The sequence below is a fragment of the Atractosteus spatula genome, chromosome 2 (assembly GCF_055471065.1).
Source record: "Atractosteus spatula isolate fAtrSpa1 chromosome 2, fAtrSpa1.hap1, whole genome shotgun sequence".
In the NCBI taxonomy this organism is placed as follows: domain Eukaryota; kingdom Metazoa; phylum Chordata; class Actinopteri; order Semionotiformes; family Lepisosteidae; genus Atractosteus; species Atractosteus spatula.
Window position 1 is genome coordinate 10,415,289 of NC_142707.1, and position 16,606 is coordinate 10,431,894.

Genomic DNA, 16,606 nt, shown 5'->3' on the forward strand with positions numbered 1-16,606 from the left:
GTTGTGAGCCATGTTCCAGAGCAGCAAGTTATGTTTAGAGCAGAGGTCTGAAACTCCCAGTGGCCTAGAGTCTGCTGGCTTTTCTTTCACCCAGGCTCTCAGTTAAACAATGAGAGCTCAGTTAATTACTTTAACTGCATAATCGTAATACTTCTAATTGGCCTCTGGAGTGTTATTTAAATAATTGCAACTTTAATGAAGTGAATGTATGAAGAAGTTAACAGTAAAAGACCTCATAATAAAATCACACAAGGGCCTCCAGGAGATCCTCCAGGATCCCCCCTGTTCAGAGTCTGAGCTGCTCCCTCTGCGATGATAAATAATCCCTTAAAGTACAGACAGTCAAAAAACCTGTTTTAGTAAATTCAAGATCTAAGATAATCTGTAATCAGTTTAGCCGACAAATCTAGCTACCCATCATGACTCGTTACCCGTTACCCGTCAGTGAGGGGCAGTCTGAATGCTGACTCATCTTCGTCAGGTAATAGATAGTTTCCTGACAGTCCTGCCAGAAGCAGCTTCCCCAGTTTAATAAGGAAGTTTACATGAGGAGAATCGGGAATTTCCCTCCTGCTGTCCACCTGCTGCTAGCTACAGAAATCAAATTCTTAAAAATTGCATCACTTTGTGTCAAAATTATCTTAAGAATCGTGAGCAGCAGAAGCCTTTATAAACAATGTTACACTGCTTTTATAATAAGAAACCAATCTATAGCTGTGGCGACTCACATCTTAATGAAGGCAATATAAAAACAATAATCAATGGGTTGATATGAGAGATTGTCTGGGCAGAAACTCTGGGCATTTCTTGATATGAGTAGGGAATTATCCTGGTGTCCGGGACAAATTTCCCCCCTCGTCCTGTACTGTGGCCTCCAAATTGTCCCCATGTATGATTGGCTTGCACTGGCCCTGCGATGGACCCCTGTCCAGGGTGTACCCTGCCTTGCACTTGTTGCTTGCCGGGTAGGCTCCGGTTTCCTGCGACACCGTATGGTATAAAGCTGTTTGGCAAATGACATTAAATATACACAACCCTTAATAATAGCAATTGTAAATTAGTTCTGGTGTAACTAATTGCCTTTCAAATGAAACAACAAGCTATTATGTCAGATTAATATCACAATTAGCTACAGTATTTTTTCTCCATTTTCATTTGTAATTACTTTTCAGAATGTTTAAGCATTAGCTTTGACTTAGAGGTAGTGTGACAAAGTTTAAATAAAGGTATATGTGAAGATGGCTTTTGTACTATAAGAGGTGAGAACTGATAATGCAGCATGCTAAAGCACTGTGAATTAAGCACAATTTCTTACAGAGGTGCAGGTTTGAATCTAACACCTGACATTCTAACAGGTCAGTGTCACCCAATATAGTCTAGAATGGACTGATTGGCCACCTCTTGTTTGTAAACTCACGACGGTTTTATACCACATTAAGAGTGAAAAAAAAAATAATTGCTCTGCTGAAAGATGTTATTGTTCTTGGTGTGGGTTCTCCCAGCATTTCCCCTAACCTCTGGTTCTTCAGTCTTTTTCTTTTGTGTCTGAACACCTACGGTATCCTGTGGCCACCTGCAATCCTTTTCATTCTGTGTCTCTCTCTTGTCAGGCTCTTTTTCTTTCGTTCTATGACTCGTCTATCTTGTGTATCGCTTGGAAACAGGTTTTGCCTTTTCTGAGTAAGGTTTCGGGCCAATAATGTACATACAGATATTTTTGTTCTAGAATACAGAAGAATCACAAAATGAATAAACAACTTGCTCTCTCCAGCTCTCTCTGTAATCGTTAATCTGCCTGTAAACCTGTATTACTAAACCTAATTAATATATAATACGTTGTAGCGTTCAGAGACAGCAAATGCCAAAGCCTGCATGAAGTACAATTTCATGCTGGCTTATTTTTAAATAAGATTGTTTAATTTTTTTGGAGTCACCAGGTAATAGTAGTTCAACAGTTTAATCATTATCTCTGAATGAAGAGGTTTATCTTTTAAAACCCTGTTCTGTATGTTGCATATTGAACAATTACATTTCCCTTTTTAAACACTATTTAAGAGGAACTTTATCAATGTTTATGTTCATTTTTGTTATCAAACTCTATTGAGGGCAATATAAGAGATAGCCATGCCTATTGTCAATTGTTTTTTTTATAAATTAACATTTATTTAACAAAATATATGTGTTGTGTATGGAAGATGTGGATACAAAGTTTCTGATAAAAAAGATGCAATGATTTGTACACATTGGTATATAGATGACAGCAATTTAACGATGCCATGTTAGCGATGTTTTCATACTGCTGGTTTAGGTACAGTATACTGTAAACGGAGTTAACATACAGCAATAGGTTTAAATACTGGTTTTGACAATACGGCCCCCATTTTAGATATAATCCAGAAACCTACAGTCGGAGGGATGTTTGAGACGAAATGCGAAGGGGGGCGTTTGAATTCAGTGTGTATAGCTAATGACGTAATGAAGGTGACTACCTGTAGGTACAGCTGTGTGAGACAGACTTGTTATTATCCCTCCCGAACTTATTTTAAAAACTTCCATTTAATATCAAATTAGTAAAGCCGGTTTTTTCTGAATAACAAGGGCCTGGGTTCTACACTTCCGTGCAAGAATTAAAATATGCACACTCTGATGGTACAGTACATTCAAAGTAAAGAAATTAAATATTTCGTTTTATTTTACTACCTTATGGTAAATGGCGTCGCAAAGCACGCGCTGACGTGAGACACAAAAACAAAGCAAACAAATTGCAAAACGAACCTGCCGCAACAGCTTTTTAATTAACAACGACATTTTATAAATACATGCAAAGGTTAGTACTGCTGCAAAAGACAAGCGGTAGTGAAACCGCCACTTCTGCCTTAACTTTTCATCGGTGGTCAAAAGCGATGGTTTTAGATCGACGTCGTGCTTCCTCTGTTAGGTAAAGCACGGTAGAAATAGATCTTTTAAGAGCTGTCGGCTCTCTAATGGTATTTCTGTCGTGCTCTAATGCGGGTTGATACCGCCCGGTGTAACTGAAGTGTAGCCGCATCACACCACTTAAAAGTCTGTATCATTGGATGAATCGCTAAAAACATTTCGCTCAACTTATGGTCTATTATAAAAGTGTTGCGTTAAATATTGTAAGAATATCGTGTGGGTGTACGTCTGTTCAAATGTTCACTAGTCGTCAGTGCATTCATTTTTCTCAGTAATAGTAAAATGATACTGTACGTCTTCACCGAGACGTGCAGGGTGGCCTACAGTACATTAACACCGGACAATTCCGAACACTTCAAACGTTTTGACATTTTTGTGGGATTCTGTGATCACGATCACATACTGTGACAACGTTTTGACATTTATGTGGGATTCAACGATCACATACGGTGACGTGTGTTGCTCCTTTTAAGTCTGTGTTCACTCTAAGCGGTGCTGAAAACAATTCTAAACAATGTCAAAAACAATTAACCGTTTCCAGTAGTCTGGATGTCATAACATCAGACGACGGTGGGCGAGGATGCCTGGTCTCTTTATTCAGCATTAGCCTGGGGAAATTATGCTCCTGAAGACATTGTCATGAATGGGAACGCCTGAGCCATGATAAAGCATTGACCAGCGGATCTGAGGTTAATTGGGACATGTCTTGTATTCACTGACGTTGATTATCTTGAAGGACTTAAATAAAGAAATAAATTGCTTTGCAGACAATTGCAGTCTTAGCAGGGAAGGGCGTCTTCTGCTACCGGATTTAAATAAATCAATCCTCTCTCCGAACGTCCGCATAATGTCCACCCTAGTAGCCGGTTCCCTGTAAGAAAGTGCTACAACTATGACAGAAAATCAATTCTTTACAGCATGTTTCTGACAACCCTCACAGAGGATTTTATAACAAGAGAGATGGTGTCAAACTAGCTAACATTTTAAAAAAACTTAGGTTGCAACACCACTACAAATCTAAAACGCTCATTCAGGGCGACTTACTAATAGCCATGACGTCAGCTGGTCGGGCGCGCTTCTGTGTAGTGATTTTCATGTACTGTAGTGCTGGATCTGAATTCTGGTGAAGTGATATAGCTGACCTGTAAGCTAACCTGACCTTTGTTTTCGAATGTACTGTACGTCACCGGGATCATTTTCCGTGTTCATTAAAATATGAATTTAAAAAGAAATCATGTTTGCACCATGTGATGTGCTGTACTTCTTGTCTTACAGCCTAACCCTTTAAACCGGTGAGGAATTAATGAGTCCAGAGTAACCAGAAAGCTCTTATCATTGCGTGGTGGAAATACATTTTTGTGGACGGACAAGCAACTCAGTGGTTGACTGAAGCCTCTATTTTGTTTTTCGTTACCACCATCATTGAAAAAGGAGGCTTTTGGAAAAACTTTGGACACAGAAACTACCCGTAGCTTCCGGACAATTGTAATTAACATATGTTGACATGTAGCCTATAGGGAACAGGCCTAGTAGTAAAAAACATTATATATACATTTCTTAGTGTTCACGTATAGAGCAGACATTTATAAGTCACTTAAGCATTGTATATAGATGAGTTAAATGTGGTTAGACTAGCTGAATCTGGAAAGATGTACATCCGGCGCACAAAGATGTCTTCTTATTGTAGAGAGTTCTTTAATAAGGTATCCGCATACTAATGTTGCAGATTTATTAAGATACTGAAATACATCAAAAATGATAGTCGAAAAAGATATTTCTGTTAAAATAGTTCAGGTGGGTAGCTGCGTCAGCATGCGTAGGCTGCAAAGGAACAAGTAACAGGTTTATTCCATGCTGAAAAAAAGAAGAAAGAGAACACAACGTTTCGGTCGTGGACCCTTCTTCAGGCGTGAGCAGCAGGTGTGTGTGCATGGAATAAACCTATTACTTGTTCCTTTTCTGTCAAAATGCCGCCAGCCATCACATATTTTTGATCTGCGTCTCTAAAAATATTCTGATTCAGTTCATTGAAATAACGTTCCCACAGATAAGTCTAAGAAGAAAACGTTATTGGAAAATATTTTTGGTGTTTTGATTATTGACTTTCAAAAACACAGTCTTCTTCTTGCATTTTTGTTTTACATACATTACTCTTCCTACATTTTTGTTGGAACTACTTTTTAGTTTTTAATTTTCTGCGAAGCCAAGAAGTTTGTTTTTGTACTACATAGCTCATCGTGTACAGAAGGTGCATGGCATTTTTTCTCTACATTTCTATTTCTGGTTTCTTCTCTGAAAAGCAGTAGGCTGTTTATTTTAATAAGATAAACAAGCTCTACTGAGGGTTGAGTTCAAAAGCATTTTGCATCCAACAAGTAATTCTGCCACCTTACCTGTCCACACTGATGACACAGAGCGTCATTATGGATGCCGTGCAGCACATTACGTCCATTCCGATAAAGATATTGCAAAACACCTCGCCAAACAGCCACTTTCCGCCTGTAAGGTCCGTCACGATTACAAAGGGCATGACGACCACGGCCACCGACAGGTCCGCCACTGCCAGAGACACCAGGAGATAGTTGGACGGCTGCCTCAGTTTCTTCACCACACAGACCGCTATCACTACCAATGTATTCCCCATCACGGTCACCGCTGTGATAACGGTTAGCATCACCCCGATCATAATCTTCTCTACCGTACCGAAGTCGAGGAGTTGTTCCCCGCATGACTGACTCACGTTGGCGGTGGGATCCGAGGCTGGGAGGCTGTTGGAGAGATAGAGCTGTGTGGTGGCGTTAGACGCTTCCCAAACATTGTCTTGGTGACCCAAAGCAAGTTCAACACCCGAGGTAGCAAACATCACGGCCGGGAGCTGCCCGTGTTGGTGCAGGGGACACCTCGCCAACAGCGCGCTCTTGTCTGGAGCATACTTAGGAGGTTTTTATTCGTCTGCGTCTGACCTGGGGTCCATCTGTCGTTTTCCCAATACGAGACAAATACAACCGCAATAAAACCGAAAAACGCCACTTTGACATATGTGATCAGTTAATTCAGTAAGGAATCCGCTTGGAGATGCGCTTGAGGTGAAAATACCATTAAAATCCTCCGTTTCGGTCTCATGACGTTCTCGAAGATTGCTTCTTCCTCTCGCATAGCTGGGAAAGACCTTCCTACAAAGTATAAATATGTTTTTTGCGCCTTCTGCGGGGAGCGCAAGCTGTGTTTGCTCTGTAAGTTGTGCGGCTCCTCAGGGTCTAAAACGCAGCGGTTGCTGCAGTCTGTGTAAAACCGTCTTCTTCCTCTTTGAACCTTTGAGACAAGTGCGAAAGCCACAACGGAGTCTTAAAACGACTGTCTTCAGATCTACCGTAGAGAGCTTACCTTGTGACTACAAATACTGACATCAACTAACAACGCAAGTCTTATCAGATGCAAGGGGTTACTGTTTTCTCTTGCTTTTCAACTCCTCCGGGTGCTATTACGGCGACGGTGCAAAGTTCTTTCCAGTGATCCAGTGTGACACCCACAAACACCACACAGTGCCAAAAAGTCATTCGGAAATACACGGAGCCTTGCAGAGATACAATACCTGCAGATTGCGAATGCTCATGTGGGACTATATATATTTGTAAAGCGTCCAATTACTTTTTTTGCCCATAAACATTAAGATAAAATACAGCTTTCACGCGTGATTGCATTGATTTCTCCTGACATATTTGAACTGTTTTTCAGTTTGCAATTCTTTTGTAAATTCTATGTACGGTGAAATAGCTGTAAATGTCACCGCTTGCCGAGACCGGTGTTTTCACATTCTGCAAAGAATCGAACTATCGAAGATGATGATGATGATGATGATAAAATAATGATTGAGTAAGCTCAAATTTGATGACAAGTAAAGTAAAATCAGATAAGCTTAATCCTCTTTAGGCGTTTTGTTTTTTAGGAACAATATAAATAATTAAAATCTTCATTAACTACAATACAAACTGGTTTCGTATCCTGAGCAACGAACAGTATGCGAGCTGTATATACTGTACGAGCCCGTTTACCTCAAGCATTACGTGTGATGTTCCCGTAATCGCTCGGTAGCCTAATTTAATATGGTCCTGGAATGACCGTTCGTTCTGTGCGGAACAGCTGTATTCTGTAACAGAATGGACGCCCGTCATACTGATGAAGTGAGGGAGCCGATGTTCTCGCGCTCAGGTGTCTGCGTGGCCACACCTCCTCAGGGTGGGAGTTGTGCGGCACACTGACATCGCCAATTTTTCGTGTTAACTTTATGAATGAGCACTCGTGTACTCCTCGAGTATTGCAGCTCTTAGAAGTATTTCATGCAGATTTTACTTTCATTTGTATTTCAGCCTAGTAAAACAATCCTCTTGGTGCTGACATGACGCACTCTCTTAATGTACGGTGGATTCATTCTTAAATATAAGAATATACTGTTTTTATATATTCTCTGTAATTTCAGGAACCACTTTTAAAACAGTCGAAAACAATGGATATTGAACTTTTAATACATCCAAATATATTGTATTTCAGAATTACTAAGTCATGAAATACCTTCCTGGTTTTCTTAATTTTAAGGACAAATCCAAAAACTCATATTTTACGTCTAAAATAAAATCAGAGACTACTACATTCTGTATTGTTACTCCAGCTGTTTTCTCTCGAATACAATTTTCATTCACCGTGCTCTTGGTTTTTGTCATTGTCACTGCCACGCTCCTGTAAATAAGGTACTGTACATTTTCTAGTAGCGGTGTCTTGTCTGATGCCGAGGACTGAATCTGGAATGCGAGTTCAGTGGTTGATTCTGCACGGTTATTTGTTCTGTTTCAGTAAAGAATTCAAGAACAGACTTTTTAACAAGACAGATTAGCAAGGTAAGCCATTCTATTTGGGCGGCTTGGTGGGACTGTGTTTCTCCATGCAGCCTGGCACGTTGCCCGTTTGTTTTCACATTTTAATGCCCCATGATTCAGACTGTATTGCTTTAAATGAGGGTAAACAACTTTAACTTTACTCTAAAAATATCTAGGACAGGGTTGCCGATTTAGCGATAAAACATGGCCGATCGGATGAAATTGGTTAACAGTGCAGCAGTGGAAGATCTATAATTTAAAATTCATAGGAAAATGCTATGTGTACTAACGTATAATTTGTGTTTATTGGGACTCCTTCTACATTAATCTATGTCCGGAGTAGAGCTGGCAAGCTGAAGACACTGTAGTTGGAATAGGATTCCGGCAAAGTATTCAACCCTTCCTCTAGAAAAAACATTTTATGGGTACCCTTGTTGATTGCTAACTTTGACACTGAGTAATAGTAATAGGAAATTCCAAACAGCGTTGTATCATATCAATTTAGACTGAGATGCTTTTTAACTGAGGCCAAGAAATAACTTCCAAAACTGAGAAAAATATTTATCGACAAAATGAAGTAATAAATGACAGAGGTAAGGTATGTTACAGCACAAATAAAAAAAAACTATAGAAAGAAATACAATATTTTAAATGTTTTGATTGCATAAGTATTCAGACAGGTAAACAATATCCAGTACGGTAGAACCAACTTTGGCAACAATTACAGCTGCTAATCATTTTGTGCAAGTCTCACATTGGTTTGATGCAAACTTCTTCCGTTCTTGACGGATTTGCTCAAGTTATCTCCGGTTGCTTCGGGATCACCCACGGACAGCAGTTTTCAATTTTTTCCACAGATTTCCAATAGGATTCAAATCAGGAATTTGACTGGGTTACTCAAGGACAGTCACATTCCTACTCTTAAGCCACTACACTGTAAGTCTGGTCTTGTGCTTTGTATCATTGTTTTGCGGAAAGGTGAATTTCTGTCCCAGTTTTCACTTGAATACTTTGTTTCCAACCTGATTAGGAATTTGAGATTACAGTATTTGTATTCCTTCCAAGCCCACTTTTGTGGAGTTACCATGATATTGTAAACCCACTGACATTTTCTCAAACTTGTTCAAAGTCACCATTGGCAATACAGTGGCATCCCTAACCAGTTTCCTCCTTTCCCAGCTGTTCAGTTTGGGGGACAGCCTGGTGCAAGCAGTATCTGAGTGTCTTCTGCTTTTTAATGAATAACCTCAACTTCCTTAAAGAGGTATTAAGGATCTTTGAAATATATTATGCTCTTCTCCTGATCTGTGCCTTTATACAATTTTATCCATAGCAGAGGGTTTGAGTACTAATACTATTTGCTTCTTTTTGTTTTTTGCTTTGAATGTGTGGAGTACTTTGTGTATATAACAAATATTAATTGTTACTTCATATTGCCATGACTGCAAGTTTTTGAGCAACAAAATATAAAAACCGTGCAAGGGTCTGACTACGTTTACAAGGCAGTGTAAAGTATGTACAGTATCTTAATCCTTGTGAAGTTCCCATAGGGTTCACCTATTTTGATGATGCAATGACAAGACAAGGACTTCTTGTGTATTTAGTACTGTGTGAAGGTGCAGAATAGTTTGTTTATTCTTTATTCACAACTCTTCATTTCTGTGCTCATGATAGAAAAGTTAACATTCTCCAGAAGTACTTTTTGTAGGAAAGCTACTATACACCAGCAGCCATTATCCCCCTGCAACTCACAACTGGCAACCCACTAAACCTAAGCAGGTGTGAGCCTGGTCAGTACCTGGATGGGAGACCTCCTGGGAAAAACTAAGGTTGCTGCTGGAAGAGGTGTTAGTGGGGCCAGCAGGGGGCGCTCACCCTGCGGTCTGTGTGGGTCCTAATGCCCCAGTATAGTGACGGGGACACTATACTATAAACAGGCGCCGTCCTTTGGATGAGACGTAAAACAAAGGTCCTGACTGTCTGTGGTCATTAAAAATCCCAGGGTGTTTCTCGAAAAGAGTAGGAGTGTTACCCCGGTGTCCTGGCCAAATTTCCCCCTGGCCCTTACCAATTATGGCATCCTAATAATCCCCATCTATGAATTAGCTTCATTACTCTGCCATCCTCCCCACTGATAGCTGGTGTGTGGTGAGTTTTCTGGTGCACTATGGCTGCCGTTGCATCATCCAGGTGGATGCTGCACATTGGTGGTGGTGGAGGGGAGTCCCCATTACCTGTAAAGCGCTTTGAGTGGAGTGTCCAGAAAAGCGCTATATAAGTGTAAGCAATTATTATTATTACACACAAATATTACCCAATGCTTCATAATGGGGGATTTTTGCATTTAATTTATTATTTCATGATTAACCTGATTGTCTTGATTTAAGGTGTGTTGTGAAGTTGTGCATGTTTAAGGAGAGGGTAGTGAAGGCTGTGGCTAAAAAGGTTCTGCTCGGACACTGATGGTACATCTTTAAGATTAAAAAGTCACACATTCTAAATAACATGTTCCCAAACTGACAGATTCTCTGTTAAAACATGCAATAAAGCTAATTGTAGTTGAGAGCATTTGTCTTTCAATTTAGGCACCAGTAGGCAATTGTACAACTACAGTACTTGTGAAATGTAACTATTCTAATCAGATACACCCATTTTTTAAGTTGCTTTCATTTCTTTATGTTTTAACATGCTTAATATAATTCATAAATTTGAATCAAGCAGGTGTAGAGTAATATAGATTTTGTTTCACTTGTCATAAAAATGCTGTAACCACTGTTGCTTTTAATAGAAGTTGCTTTGTTATGCAGTGAATGTCGATGGATTAATGGTTGTTGAGTGAGGCTTTAATCGCAAGTAGACTGGTAAAAAATAAAACAAAATGAAAACAGAGAGTTTTGATCCTGATATACTCAAGTTGTACTGGCATTCTGTACTAACATAAAGCATGCCCTATGGTAGTCTTTACATTGTCAGGAACAGAGCAATCATATCTCTCTCTCAGTTCCATAAGCTTTGATTACAGTCCCTTCCACAGCTGTCTCCACTTGACTTTCACAGTGCTGCCTGACTCAGTCAGAGCCTATTCTAAGCCATCCCTCCCCTTCAAGCTCTGGCAACACAATTAGCTCCAAATGGCATTTCCATTGTTTCTCTGTCTCCATTCGGTAGCCAAGGAGACGGACATCTGATTTTCTTAGGCTGTGAATCAGAGATATCAATATATTATGAAGAATTTATAGCACTTGAACCACTGCTGGCAGGGAGGCATGATTTCATACAGTATGTAGGGACAGAATATGGAAATGGAATTGATTCATATTTCATATAGATGTTTTTTTCCCCAGAGATGTTTGTTAAATTAAATACAGTATGTCCCTTTTCAAAGTTCGGACCTCCTCAAGACCTCAACATCTTCCAATATTCAATCACTTAAGCAAACTAATTATTTGTTTAATTAGATTATTGTGTTTAATTAGACTTATCCAGATGGGGCATTTGTGTTACTCATAACATTTTGCAAGTACCTTGAAATCTCAAAATGTAGTTTTAAATAGTGTTTTTAAGGCTATATTCAGTGGGATCTTTTTTGAATATTTTGTACATGATTTGCATCTGACCTCCAGCAAAAAGGAAAGTTTTGGGTGGTATCCTTAAGCCACAGGAGCCTTTCTTCCAATCTGGTGAGCTAAACTTGAAGTTGTCTAGGCCAGTGAGCCACTCAGAGCTCTGTAGTTCAGGGGTTACACTAGTAACCAAGAGAAGTGGATAAAGAATGAGGTGGAATGAGGCACTAAACTGCCTGCAGTCTGCTTTACTGTCTTAGAAGTGCAGTAAATTTGGAATTAAAAATTTAAAATGTGGTAGACAAAGATATAGCAGGCACAGCTGGATATCATGAGTATGATATCATGAGCTGGATATCAAAGAGTTAACTTTTTAGAGTCCTTTTTAGTAATTATGCATTACTAGGAATGTACAGTATATACCCTACACATCATTTGACATGTCAATTTCATTGTTTGAAAATTGTACAGATTTGTGCAAAAAGCATCCATTTTTAAAATCAAATATCAAGAAAAATCTGTCCCCCCACGAAAAAAACCCACCATTACATTAAACCATTTGGTCATTTGGTTTTAAGTGTGCAAATATGTATTTGTGAGAAAAAAAAACAAAAAAAATCTTTTTTTTTGACTTTTTAGAATTTTCTAGACTGTCTTTAGGGAAAATAAAGAATTGAAAATATACCAAATGGACTTGATAATCATAGTGAGTGAAAACATTGCTGAGCCAATGCAGTGGTGTGAAACTAAGTGCCCAAGGGTCCATTTAAATTACCAGTGGTTAAAGACATGAAAAAGATTCTTCTCATTCAACTAAGAAGATTATTAGTTCAAACAAGTAATTAAGGTGGGATGTCCGGTGGCTTTTAGATAAGATGGTGCCATAGTCAGGATACTGTCAACCTGACTGCCCCCTTTCTTTTTAAAAATTAAATAAAAATTAATTTTAAGGCAGTTTGTGATTCTACACCTTGTTATTCAATCCCCCAAGAAGTGTGAAAATGGATAACGGAGCCAGGCACCCCCTCTCTCAAAGTAAGGATTATGAATACCAGCAGCTTCTTACCTTCCAGGCTGCTACTACAGATATTGGTCTTTCCTGTCAGGACTCACGGGGGGGGGGGGGGGGGGTGGAGATACCATGATTCTCCTGTAAACAGCTCTGCTCACTAAGGGATTTTATTATGGGTTGTCTGAATGACCAAAAATCACTGGGACCATGGTGTCTTGTGTTGTTCACCAATAAAAACAAAGTAGTGGAAGGATGTCCTCCAGGTTATGCAACATCAGATCTTTGACAGCATCAGAAAGTTTGAGAAAAGGTGACCCTGCTTAAATCCCATCTAGCTAAACTGGGGGATAAAAGCCAATCAAACTTCTGTAATCTTGGCCTGCTGGTGGAAACCAAGGAAGATAATATTACTAACCTTTTGTGAAAAATGTTACCAAAATAGTAACCCTTCCTGGCCATTACCAGACTCATTGAGGTAATGAAGATATAAAGTATACGCTGTATGATTTGATATGCTGTCACTGGTGCATGGAGGGATGGGCATCATATCTAAATCTTTCTTTAAACTCATTCTCTATACTGACCTGAACCTCATTGTTCAAGCAGCCCAAAAACTACATGTACCACTTCAGCACGGTGAAACCTCAGCTAAAGATCTTAGGCAATGGATGGGCCATTATTTGTTCTGTATTTGTAGACAATCTTGTTTATGTTTTGTTATGGATGTACAGCATACAGTTGCAAGAAAATGTTTGTGAACCCTTTGGAATTACCTGGATTTCTGCATTAATTACTCATAAAAATGTGGTCTGATCTTCAACTAAGTCACAATAATAGACAAACACAATCTGCTTAAACAAATAACACACAATGTACTTCTTCTTGTCAATATTGAACACATAGTTTAAACATTCACAGTCCAAGCTGGAAAAAGTATGTGAACTCTTGTATCTAGTAACTGGTAGAACCTCCTTTAGCAGCTGCTGATGAGACTTGCACAACAGTTAGGAGGAATTTTAGACCATTCCTCTGTACAAAAATGTTTCCATTCATTGATATTTCTGGGATTCCTTGTGTGAACAGCTCTCTTCAGGTCAGGCCACAGCATCTCAACTGGGTTGAGGTCTGGACTCTGACTTGGCCATTCCAGAACACAAATTTTCTTCTGTTTAAGCCATTCTGTTGTTGATTTACTCCTGTGTTTAGGGTCATTGTCTTGTTGAATCACCCAACTTCCTTTAAGCTTCAGGTGATGGACCGCTACCCTGACATTCTCCTGTAAAATGTCTTGATACAATTTTGAATTCATTGTTCCCTCTATGATAGCAAGCTGTCCAGGCCCTGAGGCAGCAAAGCAGCCCCAAACCATGATGCTCCCTCCACCATGCTTCACGGATGGGATGAGGCTTTGGTGTTCATGTGCAGTGCATGACTAGTATGTTTTTTTTTTCCTCCATACATAGAGTTCAACTTTTGTCTCATCCGTCCACAGAACATTGTCCCAGAAGCATTGTGGAACATCCAGGTGGTCTTTTGCAAACTTGAGATGTGCAGCAATGTTTTTTTTGGAGAGCAGTGGTTTCCTCCATGGTGTCCTTCCATTAACACCATTCTTGTTCAGTGTTTTTCTTATAGTGGACACATGAACAGAGAGTTTGGCAAGTTCAAGAGATTTCTGCAGGTTCTCTCCTTGTCTGTGTGGGTTCCTTCCTTAGTCCAAAGACATACTGGTAGGTATGATGTCTGGGAAAACTGGCCCTGGTATGTGTCTGGGTGTGCCTTGCAATTGACTGGTATCCTGTCCAGGGTGTATCCTGGCTTCTGCCAGTTACTTGCTGGGAGAGGCTCCAGCTTCTCAGTGACTCTGACTCTGCTTTACTGGATAAAGTATTAAGAAAGTGGATGGAAGTTACTTTTTTGTTTTCTGTTACATACGTCCAGGTCCCAGGGAGCAGGCTGTCCTTAACTCCCGTGTTTTTAAATCTCTTGAAATGGATATTTACAATATTATATTCTGAGCTGTGCTTAGCTTGAATTCACCCATGAAGGCAGCTAAATGTTTAGATCTTTTACTTAACAAGAAAGTTCAATTTGCTCTACTGCAGGAGACCCATCTCAAATCTGTGGACATTATTAAGTTGTGCACCCAATGTTATTCATCTACAGTTTCTGGACTACATACGGCTTAAATTCTTAGAATTTCCATTTTATGATCTTTATAGGAAGAGATTAAATATATGGATTATTATAATCCAGTGCAAGACAGTTCTTCTCCAAATATATTCTGTTCTTTCCCTCTGCTTTTAAATGATTCCAAGCCTTTGAGCAAAATTTAAATTTATGTGACATTAGGTGATTGAAAAATAACGGTGTTAAAGAGTAAGCATTTTTTCATGCAGACACAAAATATACTCTTGTGTGTTTTATTTCTCTGTATTTGCTACAGCATGTTGCCTCATATATTTCCAGTCCTGCCCTAATTCTATGCTCATTTAAAATAGTTCCAGAAATCACTCACTCTGAACACTGGAGGGTTTTAACTCATTCCTACCTCAGAACCTGGCCATCTTAAAACATCCTTTTGAGATTTTAAAGATTTTTAGAGATTACTAATTTGTTATGGAAAGATACTAAATTTAACTTTATTAAAGCCTGCTCAACTGCTTTTACTTGTAAACTGGAAAACTGGTAAGCAGCTTAGCTTCCCAGTTTGATAGTTACTGAAGAAGTCTGTCATGAGCTTGGAGAAGACCTGGGTTTTTGTTTTGTTTTTATGTTTTCCACACTGTAAATAAATTGCACATAGTTTATACTGTGCCTTAGGGCTACTTTGTTTGTTTCCCCATGACTAGTATGTTAAAATTTTAAAATTCCTATTTTAAGACGCCCTGCATCAGTGAGTGTCAGACATACATTTCGATTTTCAGAATGTTTCAAGGATTTCAAGGACGAACATGCATTTGGGTTAAGAACTGGTTAATAACTAGATAGAAAAAAAGTGAATTCAGGTAAAGAATGATCCAATTGGGGTACCGTATTTAGCAAAGCACCACAGTGATCTATATCAGGACCAGTGCTATTCATAATTTCTAACAGGGATATAGATCTGGGTGTACTTTAGGTATGGCTAATAAAGTAGTCACATTTGCAAATTAACTTTTCTAAAGTTGTGAACAAAGTTGTTTTTAGTTCTGGACTACCGAACATTGTAGACATTTCAAACAAAAGTCAAAAGATTAAACAGAATTCAAAATCAGGCAAAACTCCAGCAGGAGGCATTAATTTAATGTTAACAACTGTTTATTAGTGAGTGCGTGGAAAACTGAGCTTTGAAGAAGCTACTAGTGAAAAGACATTTTCATCTTCTGGACATGTCACATGTCAGTGAAATGTCAGAAAGCATAAAGAGGCAGCAGAATGTTATGATACATAGACAAAGAAATTAGATACATAGACACATAGACATTAAATCAAGGGATATCATGGTGAAATTGTACGATGCACTAATAAAACCACTTTAAGGTTATTGTGTTCTGTTTTGCTCACCACATTAAAAAAATATATTGCTGCTTAGCAATTATTTCAGAGAAAGGGTAAACATCCGGTCTCAAAGGAGTAGCCCTTTTCTGACAGGCGAATAAAACTAGATATTTTTAGTCACAAAAAAGGGATTACAAGGACACTTGATTCAAGTATTCAGAATCTTGAAGAGCATCAACTAAGTCAACACTATGGCATTCTTCCTAATCAGCACTGGAACACAAGTGAAGGGGAAGATCAAAGGGAAGCCTATTTAAAACTGAGAACAAGCAGCACTTCTTCACACAAAGCATTGTGGGAGTCGAGAACTACCCAACCATGCAGTCAAAGCTGACACATTGCAAGAAACAGCAAAGATCAAGTGAACTAGTGGGCCAGATGGCTTTCTCTTGTTTGGAGACATTCTTGTGTTCTTATCCTCTTTCACAGTGGTCTGGACTGTGGGGATGACAATCCAGCCCATCCAGCTAGACTGAGCATGTCATGTGCAGTTATTTCAATTTCTAAGTGACTGCAACCCTCCAACCCTGATCCACATCAAGTGGCTAATATGATACGGCTGTACCTGAAGGCATAGATATAACCTGGGGATGACTTCCCAGTCATTTTGTGTTATGTGCTGTCCCTGTCATTTCTTTTTTTATCCCATCTAAGCTGTTATTCTCCTTTTTGAAAAAAAAACC

General features: G+C 39.1%; 1 protein-coding gene across 1 annotated transcript in view; it reads right to left on the reverse strand.

Moving 5' to 3' along the window:
* LOC148839212 (5-hydroxytryptamine receptor 7-like) overlaps positions 1 to 5,800 on the reverse strand; it is a 33,001-nt gene extending 27,201 nt beyond the window's left edge. The window contains exon 1 of the mRNA XM_088935544.1: positions 5,331 to 5,800. Within this exon, the coding sequence (XP_088791670.1) occupies positions 5,331 to 5,800 (470 nt within the window). The remainder of the gene's footprint in view (positions 1 to 5,330) is intronic.
* Positions 5,801 to 16,606: the final 10,806 nt, after the last annotated feature.